Raw genomic sequence first — 11272 nt, forward strand, 5'->3', positions numbered from 1 at the left:
TGGGTCATTTTGGACAAATTCTGGATTGTTTTGGCCATATTTTTCAAATTTTGGACACAGCGTGTCTCATTTTGGCCTGACCGAGCCTTTTTGGATCAATTCTTGGCATTCTGGACAAAGTCATTTTGGACAAGTGTGAAAAAAAAATTGTCATTTTGTCCTAGTTTCTAATCATTCTGTTTCAAGTCATTCTTTACAAATCATTGTCATTTTAGACCAGGTTTGGGTCATTTTGGACACGTTTTGTCTCATTTTGGACAGACTTTGAATCATTTTTCACAAATCCTTGTTATTTCAGACAAGATTTCAGTCATTTCAGTGCTTTGGGACAATTGTTGTAATTTGAGACAGATTTTGATTAAATTTGGATAAATTCTTGTCATCTTGAACCAGGTCTGAGGCATTTTGGAGAAGCTTTGAGTCATTGTGCACAAGTTTGGGGGGGAAAAGTTAATTTTGTGCTAGTTTTAAGTCATTCTGGGCAAGTTTCAAGCCATTTGGACACATTTTGAGTCATTCTTGACAAATCCTTGTCATTTTAGACAAGATTTGAGTCCTTTTGCATAAATTCTGAATGGTTTTAGACAAATTTTGAGTAATTTAGCACAAATCTTTGTCATTTTAGAGAAGCTTTGAATGATTTTTGACAAATTCTAAATTGTTTTGAGCAGATTTTTGTCATTTGGGACCAGTTTTGAATCATTTTAGAGAGATTTTGAGTCATTTTTCATAAATCTTTGTCACTGTAGAGAAGCTTTGCATCATTTTGGACAAATTCTGAATTGATTTGGTCCAACTTTTCAAATTTTGGACACATTCTGTCTCATTTTGGACAGACTGAATCATTTTGCACAAATTCTGAATTGTTTTAGGTAAATGTTTTTTGTCATGTTGGAAACATTTTGAGTAATTTTTCACAAGTCTTTGTCATTCTAGACAAGGTTAAAGTCATTTGGACATTTTGACTCATTTTGGTTAGAATTTGAGTCTATTTGCGCAAATTTAAATGGTTTCGGGCAAGTTTTGAGTCATTTTAGACTAATTTCGAGTCTTTTTGAACATACCAAACCTTCTAAACCTAGCAGGAAGTGCAGAGACATGACTTTACCTTCCCACATTGTGGTGCTGCTGGTTTGATTTTTTTGGAGTGGAATAAACGCCTGAATGTCAAAGCAAAGTTCCAGCTTCTGACTGCAGGCGACACCATGTTCGTCATCAGGTTGTTCCCTTTGGCTCCACAGTTTCAACTTCGCATTTATGTTGAATACGTAGAAAAAGAAAAGTGTCTTTACAGGAACGATGGATGTCTTCCATCCCAATAAACTGTAGCTTCAGTGGGTGTGTTCACTTCCACCATACATGCTGCAGATCTACAGTCTGAGGACCCAACAGATTTCACGGTTGAGGGGCAGAAGGAATGAAAAAGCGAATGAGAGGCGAAGGAAGCAGCGACAGAGGAAAGGTTTCTGTGTAATGAGGCCTGACGTGGTTAATACCTCCAGGCGAGCTTCGCCTTCAGACGCTAGCACACACACACTCAGGTAATTTTTTAAATAGCGGTGCTGAAACACAATTACAGAGATGAATGAGGACTGTCAATCAGCCAATGACGGCTTTTGTTTTCCGTCTGAGGAAAGTTTTACAACTCCCATTGTTTTTCTGCCACAAAGAAAACAAAAACAGACCGACCTGCTCTTGAGACGTGTTTTTTATTTATATTTTTATCCAACATGACTGGCCCAAACTGGCCCAGAATGACTGAAACTTTGTTGTAAATGACCCAAAATGTGTCCTAAATGATAAATAATTGTCCCAAATGCTCCAAAAAAGTCCAAAATGACTGAAGATTTGTCCTGAATGGTGAACAATTTTGCAACATGACTGAAAAACCTGTACAAAATGATTTAAAAATAAATTACAATCTGTGTAAAATGACTAATAACTGTTCTAAATGCACCAGATATGTAAAAAAAAGACCCCAAATCTGTCTTAAATGACAATAAAAACATTCTAAACTGACTCAAACTTTGTTGAAAATGACTCAAAATGTGGCCTAAATGTGCCATAAATGATAAAACAAATCAAAATGACTGAAACTGTTGAAAATAACTCAAATTGTGTCCTCAATGATAAATAATTGTCCCCTCAAAATATCAAGTTGTCCTAAATGACAGAAAATACCCGACGTGACACAAAAATCACTCAAACCTCAAATTTGTCCATCATTGTCCTAAATGCCCCCAAAATATCCAGAAAACCTCAAAAGTTGTCCATTATGACTCCAAATTTGTCGTAAATGACCAATAAAATCCAAAATGACTCAAAATTAGTCCTAAATGACAAAGATTTCCCAACATGACTTAAAAACTTACTCAAAAATGACAAGAACTTTGTTGAAAGTAACTGAGAATTTGCCTGAAATTACATATAATTGTCCTAAATGCCCCCAAAAATTTCAAAATCACTCCAAATCGGTCCTAAACAACAATAAAGAATCCAACATGACTCAAAACTTGTTCAAACCTTGACTCAAACTCTATTGAAATTGACTCAAAATGTGTCCTAAATGACAAATAATTGTACAAAAATGAGTCACAATTTGTCCATAATAGCCCTATAATTGTCTTAATTGGAATACATCTGTCTGGAATTACCTAATATCTGTCTTAAAGGAACCAGGTGGGTGTGAAAAAAGTGCGGAAAAGACAAAAAAAAGGCAAAAAGTGACTCTAAATATGTATAATTTTGTATTAACTGTCCATAATGACCAAAGTATTTGCAGAACATGCCTTAGACCTTCTCAAACATGACTGAAACTTTGTTGAAAATGACTCAGATTTTGCCCATAATTGTCCTAAATACCCCTAAAATGTCCAGAATGTTTTTTTTTTTTTTTTTTTTTATTTTTATTTATTTTTTTTTTTTTATGGAGGTGAGAAATTAACAACACCACCGTGCTTCACATCATGATCCTGCCATCATGATGTTCCTCAGCAGCAGGCCATGGAAGGCTTTTAAAGGTAGAGGGTAAATTAAAACAGCAAAGTGTTGAAAAATCCTGGAGGACAACTTGATGCAGTCTGAAGAGAACTGAGACTAGGAGAAGATTTGTTTTCCATCAAGATGATGAGTCGAAGCAAACAGCCAAAGATACTCAGAAATGGTTTAAAGACAACAAGGTGGAAGTTCTTGGAGGCCGAGTCAGAGTCCAGACCTTAATTCAACTGAGAATTAGGAAAGTTCTGTTCACTCAGGACTCCTCTGGAACCTGACAGAGATTGAACAGTTTTATTTAAATAAAACAAGGAAAAATTTCAGCAGACTGGTGCCAAAGGTGATTCTACTAAATACTGACTTGAAGGGAATGAATACTCAGGCAAATCACTTGTTTTATGTTTAAAATCTTTTATTTACTGACATTACTTTGTAGAAATCTGTTGTACAATGTCTCCAGCAAGTCTCAGCTAGAAAACAACAACAGCAAAAAATCAGGGTCTGATTCAGAACAAACAGATAAATGAAAAACAAAAACACAGCTGCAAAGCCAAGCATGTTTGGCTGAGTTTGGACTTGAGCCAGAAAAGGAGAGGAATGAAAAACAGATCATGAGGCAGCAACAAACCAAACCAGTTCACCTGCACAAAGAGGCGTAGCAGCGTTCTCGGCTAAATTCCTGATGTGAGAATTAAAGCACTGAAGTTCCGCAGAGACAAAAGACAAAACCACAGACAAGACAGACGTTTCATGAAGGCTTTACTTGTAGAAATTAAAGGCCTTTGAGAGATTCATCATCCAAAATCGGTGAGTCCAGCTGATGATTTACAGTTTTTTCTGCTTTTATTTTGTGCACACGCTCAACAGGTGCAGTAAAACCACTCTGCATGATTTCAACTCATTTGCCCAGAATCCCGCTCTGGAATTCATTAGCAGGATCATACAAATTGTTTAATGACAGTGTTGTAATGTCGAGCTTTAATTTTTGTTTTAGAGAGTCATAATGTCGGCCGCCAGCTGTCTGCTGACTGAAGAGCAGCTTCTGTGCGGCATCTGTCTGGATGTCTTCTTCAATCCCGTCACGTTGCCGTGCGAACACAACTTCTGCAAAAACTGCATCATGCAACACTGGGACACCAACATCCAGTGCCAGTGTCCGTCCTGCAAAGAGCCGTTCTACCGGAGGCTGGACCTGCGAGTCAACACTTTCATTTCTGAGATGGCTGCTCAGTTCAGGAAGTCGGCAGGAAGACGAAGCCCCAACTAGCAAGTAGCCAAACCAGGGGAGGTTCCCTGCGACATCTGCACCGAAAATAAAATGAAAGCTCTGAGGTCCTGCCTGGTGTGTCTGGCCTCCTGCTGCGAGACTCACCTGAAGCCTCACCTGACGGCGTCGCGCCTGAAGAGACACCGGCTGACGGATCCAGTGGAGAACCTGGAAGGGAGGATGTGCACGATTCATGACAAACCTTTGGAGCTCTTCTGCAAGACAGACCAGACCTGCGTTTGCATGCTGTGTCTGGTTTTAGACCACAAGTCCCACAAAGTCATTCTGCTGAAAGAGCAGTTAGAAGAGAGGAAGAAGTCGGATCTCGGCAGGAGGGAAACCAAAATCCACCCGATGATCCAGGAGACACGACTGAAGATTGAGGAGCTGAAGCGCTTGGCAAAGCTCAGCAAGGAAGCAGCAGAGAGGGAGATGGCGGATGACGCTCAGGTCTTCACCGCCCTGATTCAGTTCTTAGAGAGAGTTTATTGATGTTCTTGTGTAAATAATCCTAAATGTTATTGACCTTATGACTATCAGAATGTGGAAGTACTACTTGTTCTTTCCGGACACACTGATGACTTTCAGTAGGTGAAAGGAACTTACTGGAAGGAATCTGATGTTAAACCACAGCAGGAACCAGTTTTCAGACAGAACTGAGGTGTGGTTCAACACAGCACAACAGCAGATTGTATTCAGAGGAACTTTTTCATGCTAATACTGTGTTTTTGTCCCTTCGATCAGAGAATCTTGCAATAAAACTTCCGACTCGACATTCTGGGTGTTTACCACCTGAGGCACAGAATTGTAATTTGCCACCAACAAATCCACAGATTCCCTGTGAACCGACTTTCTTCATTTAATCCGTCTTTTTCTGATAATAATAATATTTTGTGTGTCTTTTCCCCCTGTAGTGTTAATAAATACACCACGTTTATTGTCTGCTCTTTCTATTTATGAATCATTGAATATAAAAGCATCTTTTCTCAGCAGTTATGTGGTCTGACTGCTGAAAAATAAAGGTGCTAAATGGAACCAAAAGCGGTTCTTCACAGTGATGCTGTAGGTTATCAAATGTTTCTTTAAGGAACAGTTTTCTCAGAGGCTGAACCCCTCTAACATGCTTCTCTCTTGTTCATCTCAATCTGTTCTTGTTTCATCTTATATACGGTGCTAATTGGAACCAACCATGGTTCTTCGTAATGCTGCCAAAGATGAACCATTTTTAGTTCCCAAAAGAACCCTTGCGCAGGAGTTTATCCAACATCAGACGTTTACCCAACCACATATTTTTGTTCTAGAAACATTCAGAGAAAGTTCTGCAAAATTCTACTGATATTTTTAGCTGGAAGTTCTCTTTTAGTTCCCAGAATGTTCTCTTAAATGCAGCATGACTGAAAATCTTCTAAAAATGTTGTCTGTTCTCAAAACTGAAGGTTTAATTGGAAATGTTCTTCATTTGTTATCCTGTTACTTTGTGTAACATTGTGGGAACATTTTATAGATTCTATAATATGTTCCCTCAGCAACATCCCCAAACATTAATGTTGGTTTGAGAACATCCTTCCTTTGTTATTCAGGAACATTGAGGATGTTTTCTAGAAGAACGTTCTATAATGCGCTCCATCAACAATGTTTTAGCAGGAACTTTAGTTCCTTGAATGTTCTTCTTAAAGGCAGGATAACAAAAGATGTTCTAAAAGTATCTGGTGATAACATTGTTAGAACATGATGCCCTAATGTTCTTCAAACTAAACCTTGAACTGAGAACATTCTTGCTGTCTGATCCTGTGACATTGTGGGAACATCTTATAGATTATATAATGTGTTCTCTCAACATCTCCAAAACATCCTTAGAACATTGCAAAATATTCCATCACAGTACAGGAATGTCTTATCTAGAGAACGTTCTGTCATCTGAGGCTTCAAAAATATTTTGCAAACATTTTTTTAAATGTTGGCTGAGAACATTTCTCCTTTGACATCATGAAATATCAGGATCCATCAACAAAAAGACAAAAAGACAAAATGTTCTGTCTTTAATGTATCAGGAACATTTTAAAACATTCTGTCATCTGAGGCCTCAATAACATCTGGAAAGCATTTTTTTTTTAATGTTGTATTGAGAACGTTCTTCCTTTGTTATTATGGAACATTGTGAGAATATTCTATCGAAGAACGTTGTATATAGTATTTCCTCAACAACATCTCCAAAACATCCTTAGAACATTGTAAAATGTTCCACCTCTGTCAATACATCACAGTACAGGAACACCTTACATAGAAAACGTTTTGTCTTCTGAGGCCTCAGTAACATCTGGAAAATCTTTTGTGAAAGTTGGTTCAAGAACATTCTTCCTTTGTTATCATAGAACATCATCTACGTTCCTGAAAACATCCTTTTAATGCTGATATTAAAGCTTTATATTAACTTTGTAGGAACATTACTGGAAATAAAAATATTCTTTAAACATCTTTTGAACATTAGATTAAAACATTTTCATTAATAAATAATTAGAACTTGTAGCTAATGTTACTCATAGTTGTGGAAATGTTCCCTGCTGGTTAGATAAACGCTACAAAGAACCCCTAAAGGTGCCTCATTATATAATAATTCTATTTTTCTTCCTTCTTTAGGCTTTTTTCTATCTTTATTGTTCTTATTTCCTGTTCTAAATATTAATATTTTGTCTTCATTTCCCCATTTATTGTCAATAAAAACACCAATAAGAGCTAAAACATAAAGGTTGTAATAGGAAAGGAAATGGTTCTTCACAGTGATGCCAAAAACAAACCAGTTTAGCTCCACAAAGAACCTTTTAACAAGAAGTTCTTTAAAGAACCGGCACTCAAACACTGTAAAGGTGTCTCATTAAATTATATTATTTTGTCTTTCTTGACTCACCCACGTTTAATTTATTTGGTTTTACTTATAATATATCATTATAATTCACCAAAATAAAAGTCTGAGTTGTGAAACAGTCAGAGGTTCAGACAAACGGTAAATCACTGGACCGATGTTTAATTTCTTCTTCTACTTTAAAACATACCCTATTACCGCTGTGGAGTGAGGGGGCGGAGCTTCACACACCTGCGTCCATCCATCAAACACACCTTGTTGCCGTCGGTTTCGCTCCTGAACGACGTTAATAAGTTTTCTGTGACCCAGATTCTTAACGACCGCTGTGATACGAACAGAACCTCTAATATGTTCTTAATGACCTGAGAGTGTGTGTGTGTGTGTGTGTGTGTGTGTGTGTGTGTGTGTGTGTGTGTGTGTGTGTGTGTGTGTGTGTGTGTGTGTGTGTGTAATAGGTTTTAAATGGATGAGCGTCTCTGTGGTTAGCGGAGCGCTACGCTAGCTGCCACACCTGAGTGGTGATGATGGAGGTCAGACAGAGAAAAGAACTGATGATCTGAGTCACTTTCTGATTTTATTTATCGTCTCTTTAAAGATCCGACGGTTTCTGAGTGAAGCTTTAATGAATTCTGCCTGACAGGAAGTAAGAGTTTGGTTAATAATTAATATAAAGATGCAAACTGGAACCATTCCTTTAAACACTTCCATTGAAACAAAACCCAAAGAACCAAAAAAAAATATGTTTCCTTTAGTCTCCAAAGAGCTTTTAACAAGACAATTCGTAGGATTTTGGGACAGATTTTCATCAATTTGGATTGAATTAGAAAGAATTTGGAACATTTATTGAGTCTTTATAGATGAGTTTTGAGCAATTTTGGACAAAGTTTGAGTGTTTTGGGAAATTTCTTGTCATTCTGGGAAAATTTTCAGCTTTGAGTCAATATCGAGAGTTTCCGAGTCATTTTGGACACATTTTAAGCCACTTCAGGCAAGATTTTAATCATTTTGAAAACACTTGAAGTCAGTTTGGACATTCCTTTGTCATAGTGGAAAAGGCTGAGTAAGTTTTAAGTCATTTTGGGAACATTTTTGTAACTTTGGGTGAATTTTTTTTCATTCTGGACAAATTTGTAGCAATTTTGGAAAAATTTTTGGGGAGAAAATCGTAATTTGGTCCAAGTTTCAAGTCATTCTGGACACATTTTGAGTCATTCTTGACAAATCCTTGTCATTTTACACAAGGTTTGGGTCATTTTGGACAAATTCTGGATTGTTTTGGCCATATTTTTCAAATTTTGGACACATTGTGTCTCATTTTGGCCTGACCGAGCCTTTTTGGATCAATTCTTGGCATTCTGGACAAAGTCATTTTGGACAAGTGTGAAAAAAAAATTGTCATTTTGTCCTAGTTTCTAATCATTCTGTTTCAAGTCATTCTTTACAAATCATTGTCATTTTAGACCAGGTTTGGGTCATTTTGGACACGTTTTGTCTCATTTTGGACAGACTTTGAATCATTTTTCACAAATCCTTGTTATTTCAGACAAGATTTCAGTCATTTCAGTGCTTTGGGACAATTGTTGTAATTTGAGACAGATTTTGATTAAATTTGGATAAATTCTTGTCATCTTGAACCAGGTCTGAGGCATTTTGGAGAAGCTTTGAGTCATTGTGCACAAGTTTGGGGGGGGAAAGTTAATTTTGTGCTAGTTTTAAGTCATTCTGGGCAAGTTTCAAGCCATTTGGACACATTTTGAGTCATTCTTGACAAATCCTTGTCATTTTAGACAAGATTTGAGTCCTTTTGCATAAATTCTGAATGGTTTTAGACAAATTTTGAGTAATTTAGCACAAATCTTTGTCATTTTAGAGAAGCTTTGAATGATTTTTGACAAATTCTAAATTGTTTTGAGCAGATTTTTGTCATTTGGGACCAGTTTTGAATCATTTTAGAGAGATTTTGAGTCATTTTTCATAAATCTTTGTCACTGTAGAGAAGCTTTGCATCATTTTGGACAAATTCTGAATTGATTTGGTCCAACTTTTCAAATTTTGGACACATTCTGTCTCATTTTGGACAGACTGAATCATTTTGCACAAATTCTGAATTGTTTTAGGTAAATGTTTTTTGTCATGTTGGAAACATTTTGAGTAATTTTTCACAAGTCTTTGTCATTCTAGACAAGGTTAAAGTCATTTGGACATTTTGACTCATTTTGGTTAGAATTTGAGTCTATTTGCGCAAATTTAAATGGTTTCGGGCAAGTTTTGAGTCATTTTAGACTAATTTCGAGTCTTTTTGAACATACCAAACCTTCTAAACCTAGCAGGAAGTGCAGAGACATGACTTTACCTTCCCACATTGTGGTGCTGCTGGTTTGATTTTTTTGGAGTGGAATAAACGCCTGAATGTCAAAGCAAAGTTCCAGCTTCTGACTGCAGGCGACACCAAGTGGGCGACACCATGTTCGTCATCAGGTTGTTCCCTTTGGCTCCACAGTTTCAACTTCGCATTTATGTTGAATACGTAGAAAAAGAAAAGTGTCTTTACAGGAACGATGGATGTCTTCCATCCCAATAAACTGTAGCTTCAGTGGGTGTGTTCACTTCCACCATACATGCTGCAGATCTACAGTCTGAGGACCCAACAGATTTCACGGTTGAGGGGCAGAAGGAATGAAAAAGCGAATGAGAGGCGAAGGAAGCAGCGACAGAGGAAAGGTTTCTGTGTAATGAGGCCTGACGTGGTTAATACCTCCAGGCGAGCTTCGCCTTCAGACGCTAGCACACACACACTCAGGTAATTTTTTAAATAGCGGTGCTGAAACACAATTACAGAGATGAATGAGGACTGTCAATCAGCCAATGACGGCTTTTGTTTTCCGTCTGAGGAAAGTTTTACAACTCCCATTGTTTTTCTGCCACAAAGAAAACAAAAACAGACCGACCTGCTCTTGAGACGTGTTTTTTATTTATATTTTTATCCAACATGACTGGCCCAAACTGGCCCAGAATGACTGAAACTTTGTTGTAAATGACCCAAAATGTGTCCTAAATGATAAATAATTGTCCCAAATGCTCCAAAAAAGTCCAAAATGACTGAAGATTTGTCCTGAATGGTGAACAATTTTGCAACATGACTGAAAAACCTGTACAAAATGATTTAAAAATAAATTACAATCTGTGTAAAATGACTAATAACTGTTCTAAATGCACCAGATATGTAAAAAAAAGACCCCAAATCTGTCTTAAATGACAATAAAAACATTCTAAACTGACTCAAACTTTGTTGAAAATGACTCAAAATGTGGCCTAAATGTGCCATAAATGATAAAACAAATCAAAATGACTGAAACTGTTGAAAATAACTCAAATTGTGTCCTCAATGATAAATAATTGTCCCCTCAAAATATCAAGTTGTCCTAAATGACAGAAAATACCCGACGTGACACAAAAATCACTCAAACCTCAAATTTGTCCATCATTGTCCTAAATGCCCCCAAAATATCCAGAAAACCTCAAAAGTTGTCCATTATGACTCCAAATTTGTCGTAAATGACCAATAAAATCCAAAATGACTCAAAATTAGTCCTAAATGACAAAGATTTCCCAACATGACTTAAAAACTTACTCAAAAATGACAAGAACTTTGTTGAAAGTAACTGAGAATTTGCCTGAAATTACATATAATTGTCCTAAATGCCCCCAAAAATTTCAAAATCACTCCAAATCGGTCCTAAACAACAATAAAGAATCCAACATGACTCAAAACTTGTTCAAACCTTGACTCAAACTCTATTGAAATTGACTCAAAATGTGTCCTAAATGACAAATAATTGTACAAAAATGAGTCACAATTTGTCCATAATAGCCCTATAATTGTCTTAATTGGAATACATCTGTCTGGAATTACCTAATATCTGTCTTAAAGGAACCAGGTGGGTGTGAAAAAAGTGCGGAAAAGACAAAAAAAGGCAAAAAGTGACTCTAAATATGTATAATTTTGTATTAACTGTCCATAATGACCAAAGTATTTGCAGAACATGCCTTAGACCTTCTCAAACATGACTGAAACTTTGTTGAAAATGACTCAGATTTTGCCCATAATTGTCCTAAATACCCCTAAAATGTCCAGAATGATCCAACATTTG

General features: G+C 36.8%; 1 protein-coding gene across 1 annotated transcript; it reads left to right on the forward strand.

Moving 5' to 3' along the window:
• Positions 1–2951: 2951 nt before the first annotated feature.
• On the forward strand, positions 2952–5203 carry LOC118470875 (tripartite motif-containing protein 29-like). Its single transcript, XM_035952014.2, has 2 exons — positions 2952–3801; positions 3989–5203. The coding sequence occupies exon 2, from the start codon at positions 4313–4315 to the stop codon at positions 4751–4753; it is 441 nt and encodes a 146-aa protein (XP_035807907.2). The 5' UTR covers positions 2952–3801; positions 3989–4312; the 3' UTR covers positions 4754–5203.
• The last annotated feature ends 6069 nt before the right edge of the window (positions 5204–11272 follow it).

The sequence above is a fragment of the Amphiprion ocellaris genome, chromosome 21 (assembly GCF_022539595.1).
Source record: "Amphiprion ocellaris isolate individual 3 ecotype Okinawa chromosome 21, ASM2253959v1, whole genome shotgun sequence".
NCBI lineage: Eukaryota > Metazoa > Chordata > Actinopteri > Pomacentridae > Amphiprion > Amphiprion ocellaris.

Excerpts from the sequence above, each read along its gene's own strand:
- LOC118470875 (XM_035952014.2), top strand. The coding sequence starts at position 4,313 with ATGAAAGCTCTGAGGTCCTGCCTGGTGTGTCTGGCCTCCTGCTGCGAG.